This window comes from Salvia hispanica, unplaced genomic scaffold (assembly GCF_023119035.1).
Source record: "Salvia hispanica cultivar TCC Black 2014 unplaced genomic scaffold, UniMelb_Shisp_WGS_1.0 HiC_scaffold_135, whole genome shotgun sequence".
NCBI classification, from domain to species: Eukaryota; Viridiplantae; Streptophyta; class Magnoliopsida; order Lamiales; family Lamiaceae; genus Salvia; species Salvia hispanica.
The window spans coordinates 40,570-55,791 of record NW_025951638.1 but is presented as its reverse complement, the minus strand read 5'-3'; the positions used below and the strand labels follow the sequence as shown (position 1 = coordinate 55,791).

At 37.4% G+C, this 15,222-nt stretch overlaps 1 protein-coding gene and 1 pseudogene across 1 annotated transcript; both read right to left on the bottom strand.

The window, feature by feature from the left end:
* Positions 1-79: 79 nt before the first annotated feature.
* On the bottom strand, positions 80-1,223 carry LOC125198294 (ATPase family AAA domain-containing protein 3-like; the record flags this gene model as incomplete). Its single annotated transcript, XM_048096672.1, has 3 exons — positions 1,032-1,223; positions 856-951; positions 80-190 (listed from the first exon to the last, which is right to left on the bottom strand). Coding segments are annotated over exons 1-3 (288 nt in total), but the record flags the coding sequence as incomplete, so codon positions are not given.
* A 789-nt stretch (positions 1,224-2,012) lies between these two features.
* Positions 2,013-7,561, bottom strand: LOC125198293 (annotated as a pseudogene).
* Between the last annotated feature and the right edge of the window lie 7,661 nt (positions 7,562-15,222).

The window sequence follows — 15,222 nt, the reverse complement described above, 5'->3', positions numbered from 1 at the left end:
TCTTTTAAGTTTCATAAATCTTCATCATATATTCATAATCAAATAAAAAATCAGTAGAGAAAATGGGGATTGTCCATACCCGCATTCTTTTGTGAGTCAATTCATCTTCGTATTTCATCATTTGTGCCTTACCTTGCCCCTGCTGCTGATATAGATTCCTTTGCTCTTCAGCCCACATTCGCTGCTTCTCCTGTAGGTTCCAGCCAGCATTTAGGTCAAGACATACCAGATAAACCGATGAATTTAGCTTTTCACAATCTGGTTGGGTTTAACAAGGTAAGAAGGTTCAAGACCAAAAGCATAGCAGAGCTCAGGTGAATCATGTAACACAAATTTCCACATGGGGTTCAACATTTGACAACATTACGCTACGGAGAACTTTGAAGAATAAGCATTTCGTTATGATTCGATTAAACGCACAATGAACAACTGCATGCATTTGTCAGGATGAAAATAACTAGATAGATATTAATGCCTCTTTTTGGGAACACTTAACAAAAACATTGATCTAAAGCTATTAATTTCATTATTCTAAGAACATAGAAGGAAATTATTTAGAGCATTTCAACGGCACTAACTAGATCCCTAAAGCCTTACACTGAAAGCTAAAACAAATTCAAACACCTTAAGCTTAAAGTTCACAAATTTAGTTTTACTCAGTTGAATTTTCATATGAGAAGTCATTGAATTTCCATTTAGTGTTCCCCAATATCCCAAATATCTAATGAAATGCATCTCCACAGCTCTAGCCATGATCCAAATCTTCATAATTTAGCAAAGATTACCCAAATTTGAAAGCCTAGACAGGAGATAAGAACCAATTTCAAATCAACTCAAAACCATATTAACACTCACAATATCGCCATGTGCTTGAATAGCCTCATAATTAGCCTTCTCAGCTTCCAACTCCGCCAGCCGCGTCTGCTCCTGCTTCCTCATAACCTCAAAAACCTTCAGCACAAGAAACACCAAAACTGTCAAAACAACCGCATTTCACAATAGAAATGACAGTGAAAAAAAAAAAAAAAAACCTGTTTGGCATGAGGAGAGTTATTGATTTCCCTAAGCGCCTTGGCGCCCCTCTCCAGCTCTTCTGGATCAAAACTGCCCATTGATGAAATCGATTGAGCTCAAACAGAAGCAATTGAATGTATAATTGATTTAAATATGAATGCAGGAAGTTGACATTGATTCTGAGAGAAATTTGGAAGGAAGGGTTTAAGGGGAGTGGCGCCATCAAAATTGATTTTGCTAAACCCTGTATTTAGGGCTTAAACCACCGATGGATTGCTACCCAAGTAAATTAAAGTGTTGATATAAATCATTATTCATTAACATGTTTTTCTTAGATTAATAGGTTGTGGTTTAAATTATCAAAATCACAATATTAAGATATTTCACTCTATATTCACTTCGATCAAGTCAGTTAGTTGAGTATGTAGACACTGTTTCCGAATTAATAAATTATTGTTGAAGTCACCTCAACCGATGAATTACTCCCCTTTCCACAAAGATTGCCCCTTTTTTTCATTTGATTCAGTCTACAAAGCTTTGTCTCTTTCACTTTTCTATTTTTGGTAGTGGATCTCATATTCCACTAACTCATTCATACTCACATTTTATAAAGCTAATAGTAGAACCAATTCCCTAGCTTTTTATTCACTTTTCATTATATTTCTTAAAACCTACTTCGATCGATGTGACAATCTTTGTGGGACGGAGGAGTACATTTTCTTCCCACAAAATCCCTAATATTCAAATATTATAAGTTACATGCAATTATTCTACTATGCCACTACTTAAATCACTTCAATCTAATAAAGTAAATTTCACCTTGAAACATTGAAACAAGGAATAGATGATTAATTGCATGGAAGTACTATAAATTTAGGTGGTCTAATCGATTTTAGAATTGAAGATTCATCACTTAAAAATGCAACACAATTATTACAACTCATCAAATAACAAGAATCAAGAAAATACTAAATCAAAAATGAATTGAAATGTATACAAAATGTTAAAATGAGTAGTATCATCATATTATTACACAGCTCTGAAAGAATGATTTTACAAAAAATTACACGTATATGTATATATATTTGCAGCCTCTAGAAGTATATATAAGAGGAAGAGTCGATTCTGTTTGTTGTGTCTCTTGACAAAATCGACCGAGCTTCTGTAATGGAACGAGGAGCCTCCAAATCTTTCTGTGCAAAGCGCATTTCCCAGCAATCTCTGCATCTGAGATGCATATGTATCATCCACAATCTGTCAAAAAAATTAACACAAAAACGGTTAACAACGTTGATTCAGTTAATAGTTTTGTGTAGAATACGAGACACGAACACTTACCCCGGGCGTGATATGATCCGGTATACCATACCCGGTTTTCCTTCCTGCCTTCCAGGAACTTCAACACAATCTTAACAAGTGAAAAAAATTAATGTAAATCACAGCTTAAGAAGGGGTGTTGTTTAAGTGTTCGACAGGGTAGCTTACTTGTCCCATTTTGTCCCAGGAAGCGCGGGTGATTGCAACGAATATTTGGCTTGTAAAAGTTTCGTGCAGCTTGGAGATGCAATCAGTGAGCTGTGTGCACAGAAGTTGCATCCCTCTCCCGAATCTGAGCTTCCCCGTCAGCTTCCTTTGTTTCTTCCAAGATCCTCTGAAGCGGGTGCTCTTGTTCGCTTGCATCTGGAAAGATTTAAACAAAAGTATCGCGTAAACTGCAATTTATTAATGCAATGGGCAGTGAGCTCGGGAATGAGTGCTTACGTTGCCAGCAAGCTTGACCACGATGGCTTGGATGTAGTTCTTATATTTGGTTCGCAGAAGAACAGTTATAGTGTTCATCTGCTCTCCAAAGCTAGTTTTACTGTTCCATTCGGGCAGATAGGAAGCCCATGACTTCAGTTTGTCCTCGATCCTACAATGTAGAACGTCCAAAATTCTCTTGATCGTGTTCAGAAATATTCCAAGCTGCCAAACACACAAAATCGGGAAATCAGACCAGCTGCGTTCGCGTGGATGTATTAAAAGCTCAGACAAATAAAACCATCAACCACCAACAAGAATATTTTGTTTAATATGCTTATGAATGGAACTCACCTGGCTAGGAATGGCGTAGTGAGCCGTTGATTGCCTCCTCGCCAATTTCTGGACCTGCATACCGAGCCTCTTTGGTATGCTGTCGCGAGAGGGGTTAAAATGTCGTGGTATTGCCTCTCCATCGCTTTAATTATCGCCCTTTCCACATTTGCAGCAGCCTTTTAATCAACAGTTAGTGAAAAGGAAACGAATTAGGAGCAAGTCGGTTTGGTAATTTTAACCAGATAGTAGACTATGCATAAACGTTCTAGTATGTCGATGTGATGAACTAATGGCAACATGAATTCATAACCCCAGTACCAGTTTTCAAATATATAGCCAAATTAGCGGAGACTGAAACATAGAACTTACATTTTCCAAAATTAGTGTGTATTGAGGCCATCGATTGATAACGACTTCATACTCACTAAGCATTCTCTCCAACTTCTCGAACATATCCTCAGCAAAGGAGACGTTGAGTATTTGGTAAATACTCCCATGGAACCTACAGTAGGAAACAAAATATGCAATGTCAGTAAATTTTATCAGAAATCAGAATAATAATACAATCAGGAGTCAGCTATATGACACAATCACAATGGTGAAGTAGAACCTTTTCTGCTTTGCAAAAGATCGAGCAACGTAAGTTGTAAATCTTGTATCCAAACCATGATGTAACCGTGGTACAAGTTTCTGGAGTCAACGCCACCTTCGACAATGCTGACGACAGAAGGTTCATATTACATTAGTATGAAGTCTTAAGAAAGTTGTACTGGTAATTCGATTTTGTGAGGTACTCAGATATCACATAAACCTGATATTCCATGATTCGAGATTTCTCTCAAAGTCCGACATAGCTATCAAGAGGTCATTCACATGCGGCAGGGGACTTGATGGGGGCCACATAGCAAGGAAGCATCCCAGTCTCTTGCTCAACTCAGTGCTGTAAACTGCTGCGGTTATGGCAGACAATTCTATCGAACTGAAACGGAAAAAATTCACTTTTGTTATCAGAATTGTAGTTTTCGTAGAGTATAGAGAAATATGCTGATTATAAGGTACCTGGGAAATATATGCAGATTATGGATTTTAAGATCAGTCTGGATTTCATTGCTAATGTTAATGCAAAGATTCTTCATCTTCGAATAAGCTTTGGTGATCGTATCTGAGTCCATAACAAAACCCTCTGAGTTGCCCGACACAAACTCATCAGTCTCCAGCATGTGTCTACGGCATCTTTCGTTGCTGCAGTCTGGAGGAAATCATTCAAATTACCGAACTTATCCACATATACAAAATGAAGGAATCATATTAGTTAAGAGTTACCTTTAGATAGTTTCGCATCGTAGTCTGAGCATCTTGAGCAAGTATGTCATGTAGCAAGGTATAAAGTTGCACAGCAGGAGCTAGTGCCGGCGATGCAGTTTCAGATGCTGGAGCCGAAGCATCTGCTAAGCCGGTTGGAGAATTATCATCGAGTGACTTGTAATTCTGGAAGGCCGTAGCCAAGAGCCTTTCGACTTGTGTCTCACAATCCAATAAGATGCTTTTCTGTGCATCCATAAATACATAACAGTTAAGAAGGACGATGAAATTTTGCTCTACTGGAACTAATGAGTGTAAATACTCTCGGATAAATAAGCTCTAGCTAGTTTATAGCTGTCATGCTCACCTCTTGTCTTGTTAAATTTCTGTCGCTCGTGCCTTCAGGACTGGGACGAGCAACTCATGCAAAACCTCTAAGCAATCTTTCGTAGGAGTGGCAACATTCATGACATACGAGAGGTATCTGCACAACGTTCATGACATAAGTAAACACGTCTCTTCGTTTCCTAAGCTGGATACAAGATTCACGAGGCAGGATATGTGTGTACGTACCTCAGTTTAGTATATGAGTCGGACACTCCATAATATTCCGAGAATTCTGCCAGGATCCACTTCCAAGGCCCATTTATGCGTAAATTCCGTGCATGAAACTGTTGAGCGCGCATGGCAGCCTCCAGCAGCAGATCATATGCTAGGGTCTCCACAATAGATCCACTCTATCATGATCACAGCGGAAAAACAGCACATTAGAATTTAGAACCGTGTTAGATCGTTCACATAATCTATTTGAAAATCAGGTAAGATGGTAAACGATACCTTCATAAGCACTGTCTCGTCACTTGTAAATGTGCTTCCAATGGAGAGCAAGACCTTACCGACACATTCTTGATCACTGTGATAGATTGGCCACCACCGAACTCTTTCATTCTACAAAGGTAAAGCTAATGTTAGACCGGTTATGGTTGAGAATAATATATCCCGAGACTGATCTGGCCGGTTTTATAAAGCACTTACAGGGTTATCAGACAGCGAAGAATCGGAATTGTAGCGCAGCCTTGAACATTTTTCATTACATCTTGAACTTCGAGTAAAGTGCATCCCCTTGGCTCTGGGGAAAACTGTAAGCCAGATTCTCGTTATCATTTCTACGGACATGATCAAAATAGATGGATATCCAGATGCAAACTATGAAATTTCATCAGAATTAAGTAATATCGCCGACTTAAAATTCATGATATTCACCACCTCCGGGCCGAAGTGAGATGGCAGAACCTGCTTCAGCTTCATTCTTTCAGCAGAATCTTTAGTTGAATCACACACGATAATGTTTCTGTAGGCGATCAACAATAATAAATCTACGAGTTCAATATCTGCTAATCTTAAGCCAGCTACTCAATATTTAATGTTCTATATCAGCAAACATATGTATTTTGTTTCCATGAGGAGGAATTAGAGACGAACCTTCAGATGGAAACGACAAGGGGCTAAATTTAAGTGTGTTGATTCTGTGTTTTACGATTGAGGAAACATGACGGACATACTCAGCTCCAGCTTGCAAGTAAATAGCAGTTCTCATTGATTTTGTGTTCTTTAACTTTCTTTCTCGGAATTATACGGAGCTTTTTCACTGCAAAATAAAAGTTCACGATGTTGCATTAGGAAAAGGGCTACCAAAATCTGATGAAAATGTCATACTACATGAGTTTTAAGAGTCAAAGGTAAGGCCTAAAACCTTCCACACAAATCTTCCCAACTGTCCGCTTGACTTTTGAGGCCATTGCTTGTTCGGTGGTCTTCTGTTTATGTCTGCGTGCTGTCGCCTGAGGTTGAAGCAAGAGTTTGTGTAGTCTAAAAGGAGAATCAATGATAAGTTACATTATACTATTAGTGAAGCAAGATCTAGGAAACCTTGAAGTCATCATGATATGTAAGACATACCCAAAAGCATTGCGAAGAAGCAGGCACTCATCTCGCAGAAATTCTGGTGCCTCAGCACAACCTCTGCCCATGAATTTAGACATAAACGAACACAGGCATCATAAGCAACAAGTGCTTGATATGCATTTTGACTGCTGTCATATAATTAAGGTGTAGTTTTAGTATCTAGGTGATTGGATAGAGATCACATTGGCAAAAACACGTGCCACCATCATTGGTAACGCAATATGCCGGATTAACTAAAAGGAGACAGTAACATATTTACAGGTGCTTCTAGACAATGCAAAGCAGTACCAAAACAGATAAAGATCGAAAGTTTTGGGTACAGGCAGTTATTAGTTCAACTAAACATGTTTTAACATAAACCTAGGATAGTTTGTTCATGTGGCTGCATTTGATCATTTAGGATAAAGAAACAAATTCAAAAAACAATTAGATGCTCTCCTTCACTAGGCAATCTGCTAAACGACGGAGAAAATGAAACCAATAGTCTCAAAGGATAACAATATGATACAACCTACGGGACCTTGAGGAACAAATTTTTGTATAGAAAGAAAGAATAAAGAGAATAAAAACTGAAGAAGTAACCTGGCACAGTAGAGGTTTGGAAGGGAACCTGCCAGACGGGAAACCCGGATGTTCTTTTTCCCCCAAGAAATTTTTTTGCTATCCCTCAAACAACGATGATCAAATAACGAAACATGAACAACAGCAAAACATCATAATTTTCCACACTCTCATCATACCTGTGGTCCGTCCGTCTTCACTGATTTGTTACTTTCCTCTGCAAATCCTTTTCACCACAAATACCTGCTGCAGTTTTTGGGCATTGGCCATCAATGCTTTTCTGCCCGGGTCTCACAGTCATGAGCATGCCCAATATCCATGAATGGGACAGGAGTACCAAGACAACATTTTCACCAATCTGCCAATGGGAGACCCTGCATCAAATCAAAACTCATAAACTTTTTTAACCAAAAAATTTCAAGCTAACAACCTCAATTTTCCATTCATACCAAATCAAATAACAATGTCATTCATAAGCACTGTTAGTATCCTTTCTATCATTAAACCCGGGCAACTTTACCCAAACTGCACTGCTCGACCATATCCCCAACCCCATTCCCCCTCCGGAATCTCCTCCCCCCCCGAACTTCAACCCAAGATCCTCTTGCAACGCCCCCTTAAAAGAGATTATGCTTACCACCATTCAACCTGTTTCCCACTAAAGGGGAAAATTTCCTCTTAAACCCCCAACACCGGGCCCCTCCCCCAAACATCATCCGAGTTTTTCCCGTTGGGGGAAAAGCCCACGCTTTCCCCCCCTCATCACTTGTCATCATTGTAATAATGGGGTCATCCCTACTTTGAACTTAAATTCACCAACTCAGGGGGTTTTACCAATCCCGAATGAAATTTCAACGGAGGAAAAAAATGGGGGGAAGCATAACTGCTCGAATTGTTAAAGGCGACCCAGGGGGTGGGAAATTTTTTTTTCAATCCTTGACAACGGCACGGGTGGGAATGTTCAGAACCCGATCCCTGCGGGGAAACGGGGGCTAAAGTTTCAATCTTTATCACAAAATTTCAGTAAACAAAAAGGGAAAATATGAAATGTCATAAACCCATAAACAAAGCAGTTTAAAAAAAGGAAGAATTGATGAATTAGCAGAAAGGTTGGGAATTTTTTGGGGGTCATGAAAAAAAAAATTTCCCTGATCCAGTCAATGGCGCTTTCATCAAGCTCCCAAACTTTGGGGTTTCCCTAAACACTCAGTGGGTGGGTGAAAAGGGTTTTGGTTTTGAGGGTTTTTCGATTACTGAAAAATGGGTATTTCCAGAAGAATGTGAATTCAGAGAGAGAGAGAGAAAAATGATAGAGAGAGGGGTCGTCGGGGAGACCTTAAATTTTGGGGTTCGAAAAAATCAAGCGCAAGGGCAAAGGTTTAAAATTTGAGCGTTTTTTCTGTTTAAACCCAGCTAATTATTTAATTATTTTTTATTTTTTGGGGGGCCCGGGGGAAAAATTATTTTAATAGAAAAGAGAAAAAACAAATTTTTTGGTTTAACACATTTAATACAGTTTTATATACAATCACAATTGCGAAATAGAGAAAAAAAAATTTTGAAAAAAAAAATTTTGATAAATATGGGTTGGTTTGGGTATATCCCAAAGGGTTTTGTCCATATTAATACATTTTTATTTATATTTTATGGTGACATTCAAATCAAGCTTTTTTTTCCTTTTTTTTTGACCTTCAAATTTAAATCTTGGGTTTGCTTTCCAAAAAATATAATGATGCATGCATCCGGGCGCATCTCGTTAAATTTTGATTTAAAAATTTTTAGATAAAATTAGGATAAATTTGAGATATCAAATTCAAATTTCAATCAACACATTATGCTTTTTGAAAAAACACTAATCAATTGATTTTTTTTTGTTGAAATTTTGAAAAATAGTTTTTGTGTCTTCAAATCTAATACTAGTAACTTTTTTTTTATCAGGGGGGTTTAGAAATGAGCAAATTAATTGTGGGGGCTTAAAAAAGATTAAAGGGAAAGGTATGGTAGAATTTTATTTACTACTAGAATTCTTTTTTAGGCCATGTTCGGGTTAGTATTGTCACAAGATTAGTTGGCTCAACTATATAGTCTTCGTAGGTTCCCAAATTAAATTAGAGGGTTGGCATCTAACAACATGATAAATATTTCGCCCCCTCCCCTAGTTCATAAAATTAGATTTTCATATACTCCTTTTCGAATTCATGTGTGTTTTGGCATTGAGAAGTAGTACCCCCCATCTCAAGATATTAGATTCATTCCACTTTTGTGCCCAATACATTAACCATTTCTATTTATGGTATAAATTTACCTACTACCAACTCCACTTACCCCACTAAACAACTATCTCCAAATTCATGTACCCAAAAGAAAGGGCCCAAATGTTGAGGGAGAAATATTATTCTTCATTCCATACTATCATTCCACTACAAACCTAACCCCTCAACTAAGGTAAAACACTTTTCATATTATTTCTCCACTTTACCCAAATATTACTAACTTATATTCCCCTTTTTCAAAATTTAAAATATTTTTTGGATAGAGAAATAAGGGGGGGGTTAAAAAAATAGATAAAAAAAAAGAGAGAAAATAAAGTATAAAGTGAATAAAGTAGAGAGACAAAAAAGAAAAAAAAAAATGTTATCATATGATAAAAGACTCAACTAAAGAACTTACGTTTAAAAAAAAGATCAACTAGAAAAAAAGGGTGAGAATATAATGCCTTAAAATAGAACTCCCGCCTTTTGTTCAAGGCATCAACAACCCTACACACACAAAAAATGAAAATATAACCCCTTTTTAAAAAAATTGTTTCAACTAGATAAAAACGTAGGAAAGAAAAGATTGGTAGTGGGCGATGCTATGCATTCTAATATTTATTAAAAAAACATAGAGTAAAATCAATTTAGATCATTGACATAATTTTGTATAATGGTTTACTTAAAATTTCAATAAAAATTGGGCCCAAGGGACTTAAACCTCGTCTACCCTACACGTGTCCCCCCTTTATTTAAACAAATGGAAAACCCCAAAAGCACCCATATTGGTGTGCGTGACATCTCCTCCAACGTGGCACGCTCAATGTCCCCCTTCATGCCCTTTTGGATACTCTTAACAGGTAATCTACGTTTCATCAAAAAAAATTAAAAAAAAAAAATCGTATTCGATAATTCCCCCACTCTAATAGCCATTTATTCCTTATTCATCCTTTTTTCATCCTTGCCATGCCAATTATTAACTAATATTCAAGTGTAAAACACAAGAGGGGGATCAAAATCAAGCAATAATCAAGAGGTTTTTCCCCTTTTTCCAAACTAATTATTCCTATAGGCAATGAAATCACCCAAAGGGGCAAGCAAAGGCGCCCCCTTTGGGCCCTCATCAAACACCGCCATCTGCTCATACGCCCCCCCTTTCACCCTCCCCGAACCCCCTCGACCTCCCACCCCCATCAGTTTCGGATACGTCGCCTTGTCCGTCCCACGCCCTTCCCCCCGCCTTCCCCGAGCTCCTCCGAGGGACTTGTCATCCAGAATGTCGTCCACCACCTGAAACAGCGGGCCCCACGCGCCGCGGGGAACTTCCTCACCCCCCACCGCCCTCCCCGGCGCCGCCGACGATCGCCCCATCACCACCGCCGCCTCCAGCAGCACCGCCGTCTTGTGCAGGGGGTGTACCCAGCTGCTCCAGCCCCCCCCCGGGCACCCCCTTTTGGAAGAGATGTCCGCCACCTGCCCTCCCCCCCAGCCCCTCTGGGGCCCACGCGCTCCCAGCCCGCGATGGCCCGGGCGATTTTGTCCGGGGTGACGCCGGGCGTGGCGGACGCAACGTGCTCGAAGGAGAGGGACAGGAGGGTCCCCTGCGAGGACGGCGACGGCCTCGCCGAAGGCCCGGTGGCTGGTAAGGGCCGCGGCGGAGGTCGTCGTCGTCCATGCAGGGGGGGTCGTCGTGGGGTGAGGGACATGGTGGGACCATCTCCACGGCGCAGGCGGACGGCATCGGGGGGGTTTTGGGCCCGGGGCCCACGAGTTTTTACGCGGCCAGGCAGAGGATGGGGCGCACGCGCTTGCCGCCGCCAGGAGCGGAGCGCATGGCCCGCACCAGGCGCGGGTCCGGGAAAAGGGGGACCGCCGGGCCCCGGGGGCGCGGGCCCCCGCGCGGCCTTCTCCTCCATTGCGCGCGTGAAGCCCAAGGTGGCCCCCTCCCGGGAGAGGGCGGCGGCGATCGCGGGAGGGCGGCGCGGGGGTTTAACATGAGCTTGTTGGTGCGGGTTGTGTTCCGGGAAACGGACTCCAAATTAGGCTCATTTCGCCGAACTCGGGGGAGAGATTTAAATTGAAAAAAAATGCATGCAAAATAAATAGGGTGGAAACTCAAAGAAATGTCGTATTTTGTATTTAGGCAACGAATTACCAACATGCTTTCCACGAAGTCTACACCAGGTGCTATGTGTTGATAATCAAGAATTTTTTTCCCCTTTCCCCAAAAATTTTCCCCACTGGCCCTTTAAAGGGTTTTAAGAAAATTTAAAAAAAAGCCGGAAAAAAAAAATGGGGTGGCCCCATTTTAAAAATAATTTTATAATAAAAAGGAAAAAGGAATGAAAAAAAACGGTAACCCACTACCAAAAATAAAGAAATTAAACGACCAATGTAAAAAAAAATGGGGCAACCCTTTTTGGAGACGGGGAGTACTCTTTTAATGCCCAATAAATATCTCATATTTGATCGTTTTATTTTAAAAATTATTTAACTTTATGAGAAAAATTGAAAAAAGAAATTAGTGGAATGTGATTTTAATTCATCCATACCCTAATAAAATTTCACTTTTGCTTGTTTTCTCAATAGACAAATAGTAAAGTTAATTATACATTTTGGGGGTTTAAACGAGATTTAATGCAAAAATGAAAAAAATAAAGAGATATAGACAAAAATTGATTCAAGTATTATGGGAAACGAGAGTCGGCCCTTTTCCGGGAAAAAAAAAATCCTAAATGAAAAGGGAAAGGGATACAAGAGATGGAATAAAATGAAAATAGTGATACGTATCTTTGGGGGAAAAATGAGGTATATAAAAGGGGATAATTCACATTCCACTGTTCTACTAATTGTTTTATTTATTTTTTCCATTTGTTAAAAATTGAACGAAAATAAGACTTTATTCATGAATAATGTAAGCATCATGACACCATTTTTCCATGTGCAACACCTCGTTTAGTCCATCATTTTAAAAAAATTGCATATTACCAATGGCGTAAACACAAAAAGTTTGCTAGTAAAATATAAGAATTTAAAATTTAAGGAATGGGATTATTTTTTGAGGAAATTCCGGAAACCTAATATGGCCTTAATGGATTATTGGTACTCCCCCCGCCCACGATTAAGAGTCTCATTTCTAAATGGCGGGGGTTTTTAAGAAATATTAAGAAAGTAGGTGGAAGAAAGTTAGTGGAATGGGGTTCCACTTGTATATATTAGTTTTAAATGATATGTAAAAGGGGAAAAAGAATGGAATGGGGCCTCTTTAATTTAAAAATTAATTAAAAACCTGGAACTCTTATTGGTGGTGATTAAAATAAAAACAAAATTTTTTAATTGAAAAAGGGGGAGTAACTTTTTCCAACCAAAAAAACCAACGCCCGAGATTTCCCGAACAATTTAAATTAAAAAAGGCACTGGGGATGACTATTTTGTTTGGGTTTTTATTTTATTTTATTTAATTCAAAAGGTTTGGGAAAATTTTATTGATATTATTAATTAATTTCACAAATTATTCACTCAAGTTATGATTTACATGTAATTTTTATAAATAAGTATGTCAATAATAATTTTAATGTATTTAATTGTACAACAAATATACTATACAACAAAAAAAAAAAAGATGCTAAATACGATCCTCAATGACCCCAAATAATGTTAAATGGACTAAACGGGAAAAAACCTCAATAACGATGTTCATTCACATAAAGTATGTAACATAATATTTCTCTTTTATTATGATCTTCAATTTTTCTTTAAAGTTATAGAGGAAGAAACAAAGGCTTTTGTGGATGAGATTGTGTAGTAGTACATTTTTAACTCCTTTAAAAAAAATTTCTTTTAAAAAAAATCGTCCCCTATTATTCAGTGCGTGACTTGCCTTTTGCTTCGGTGCAAAAAAAGGGCATAACTTATAGCAACATTTATTTAATTTCGTAACTTACATATATAGCTTGGTACTGAGCGAGATTAAATATATTTTGAAGATTTGTCAACTAATTTATTATTTTTAAAGGGTTGAATAAATGAATCACAAAAACATCTCCCCCTTTTTTAATTCAAAGCAAACTTAAATAAATTACTTCATCCCCGAATGTCACATTTTTGGACAGAAGAAGAAGTTAGTAAAGTGTGAGTTATATTTTTATCGTTATATTTTTTATATACCCTTTAAACCCTATTTGAAGAGCTTTTTGACAAATCAAATTTTTAAGAAATCGTTTAACTTTTGGAAAACAAAAATTTTTAAAAAAAATTATCTTTCCCCGTCTCCATTAAGTCATTTTTTGGGGACGAGTTTTAAAAATGAAAAGAAAAGTTGGTTGAAAAATTTAGGGAAGGGGGATTTTTTTATTTTGGTTTTATAATAAAATGTGAATGAATTGAGTTAGTGGAATGTGGGCCCTTTTTTATTTTGGGTTTTTATAATAAAAGGAATAATTTGAGATAATGTGGGCCCTTCTATTTATGGAAAAATGAAGGGGACTCTTTTTGGGGATGGGGAAATAAAAAGGGCTAATGGGCCGGGAGTAATACATTTTTCACCACATTCAAAGTTTATGATAAAGACCAGAATTAACCTCTAAATTTTGTACTTTCCGGCGATTAGCCTTTTGTCTATAAAATAAGTACTAATAATTTTTTGAATGCTTACATGCTACAATTTTGGGATACCTACGTTATTCATATATCCTTAGATTTTGGATTTGATACGAACACCCACGACCCATAACCAAAAATTTTGATCATGCCACAAAATTTAAAACCCCAAACAGAGAAAAAAAAGGAAAAGAAGGTTCAAAATTAATTTTTTTTTTTCTGTTGCCGGTTGGAACATGACCCAGCCAATATGCAGTTTGCCCCCATCTGCACCCCGCTGGGCCCCCATAATAGGCGATCCCCCCATGCACTAAACAGCTAAATTAGGCAGTTTTCCCTTTTTGTTTAAAAGGGGCTTCTTTTAAAGGGGGTTTAAAAAAAAGTGTTAAATGGAAAAGTAAAAAAGCGAAGAGAACAAATAAAAAAAGATAGTAGTTTTTGAAAATAAAATTGGTAATTCTTAAAATTTAAAATAAAAAAAGACTCATTAACTAAAGGGGGAGTACTAATATTTGTTCAATCAATGAGTTGAACTACTAATAATGTACCCAATTGGCTTAAGACATGTTAAAAATGATTTCCTAATCTAGTCGATGAATCTATCTTCCTTTTATTAAAAACAAAGGCATGCCAAAATTCCCCCAAAGCTAGTGTTCGGTCGACCCACCAATCAATAATTAAATGTTGACAAAATTTATTAAATTTATTAATTTTCAGTAATTAGTTTATTAAAATTTAATGCAATATATCATCCTTCTTTGGATAGACCTTTTATTTTAACAAAAAAATTTAAAATTCACTCAAAATTTAAATTTTTTATTTGGATTATTTATTTAGAAATCTAAACAAAAAAACAAAAACATTTTATAAATTAAGAAAAACAAAAAATTTTAGACATATAAACTAGCTAGAAATTTTAAATCGATCCTCATAATTTTACTAGATCAAAAAACTCAGAAATCGGACAGTTAATAAATTAAAATTAATAAAATCGATTTTTTGGGAAAAAAAAACCCAAAAAAACCCAAATCCGGTTTTTTTTTAACCCCGAAAAAGGGCCCCGGGGGATCCTTTTTAATTTTTTAAGAAAAAATTTAAAAATCGTAACGGGGGACCTTTTTTTTGGATTTTTAAAACGTTTTATAAAATTTGGAAAAGGGTAATTTTGTTTTATAGGCCCCGTTTTTCTCATGTTTGCCTATTTATACGGGGGTATGGAAGTTATTCTACAAATCCCAAACGATCCAATTTACTACAATGAAAACCCCAATAATATATTTTGTTTCTGCGTAAAGAAAATTAGTGAAAATAAATTTTGCCTTTAGTCTTGCCCATTACAAATTGTTCTTTCTGTCAGATATAGCTTTTGCCTAACAATTTACATAAAAATTTGGGAAAAAATTTAACACTTTAGTATGTACTATAAAAAACCCTTTTCAAAAAGCGTTTAAAA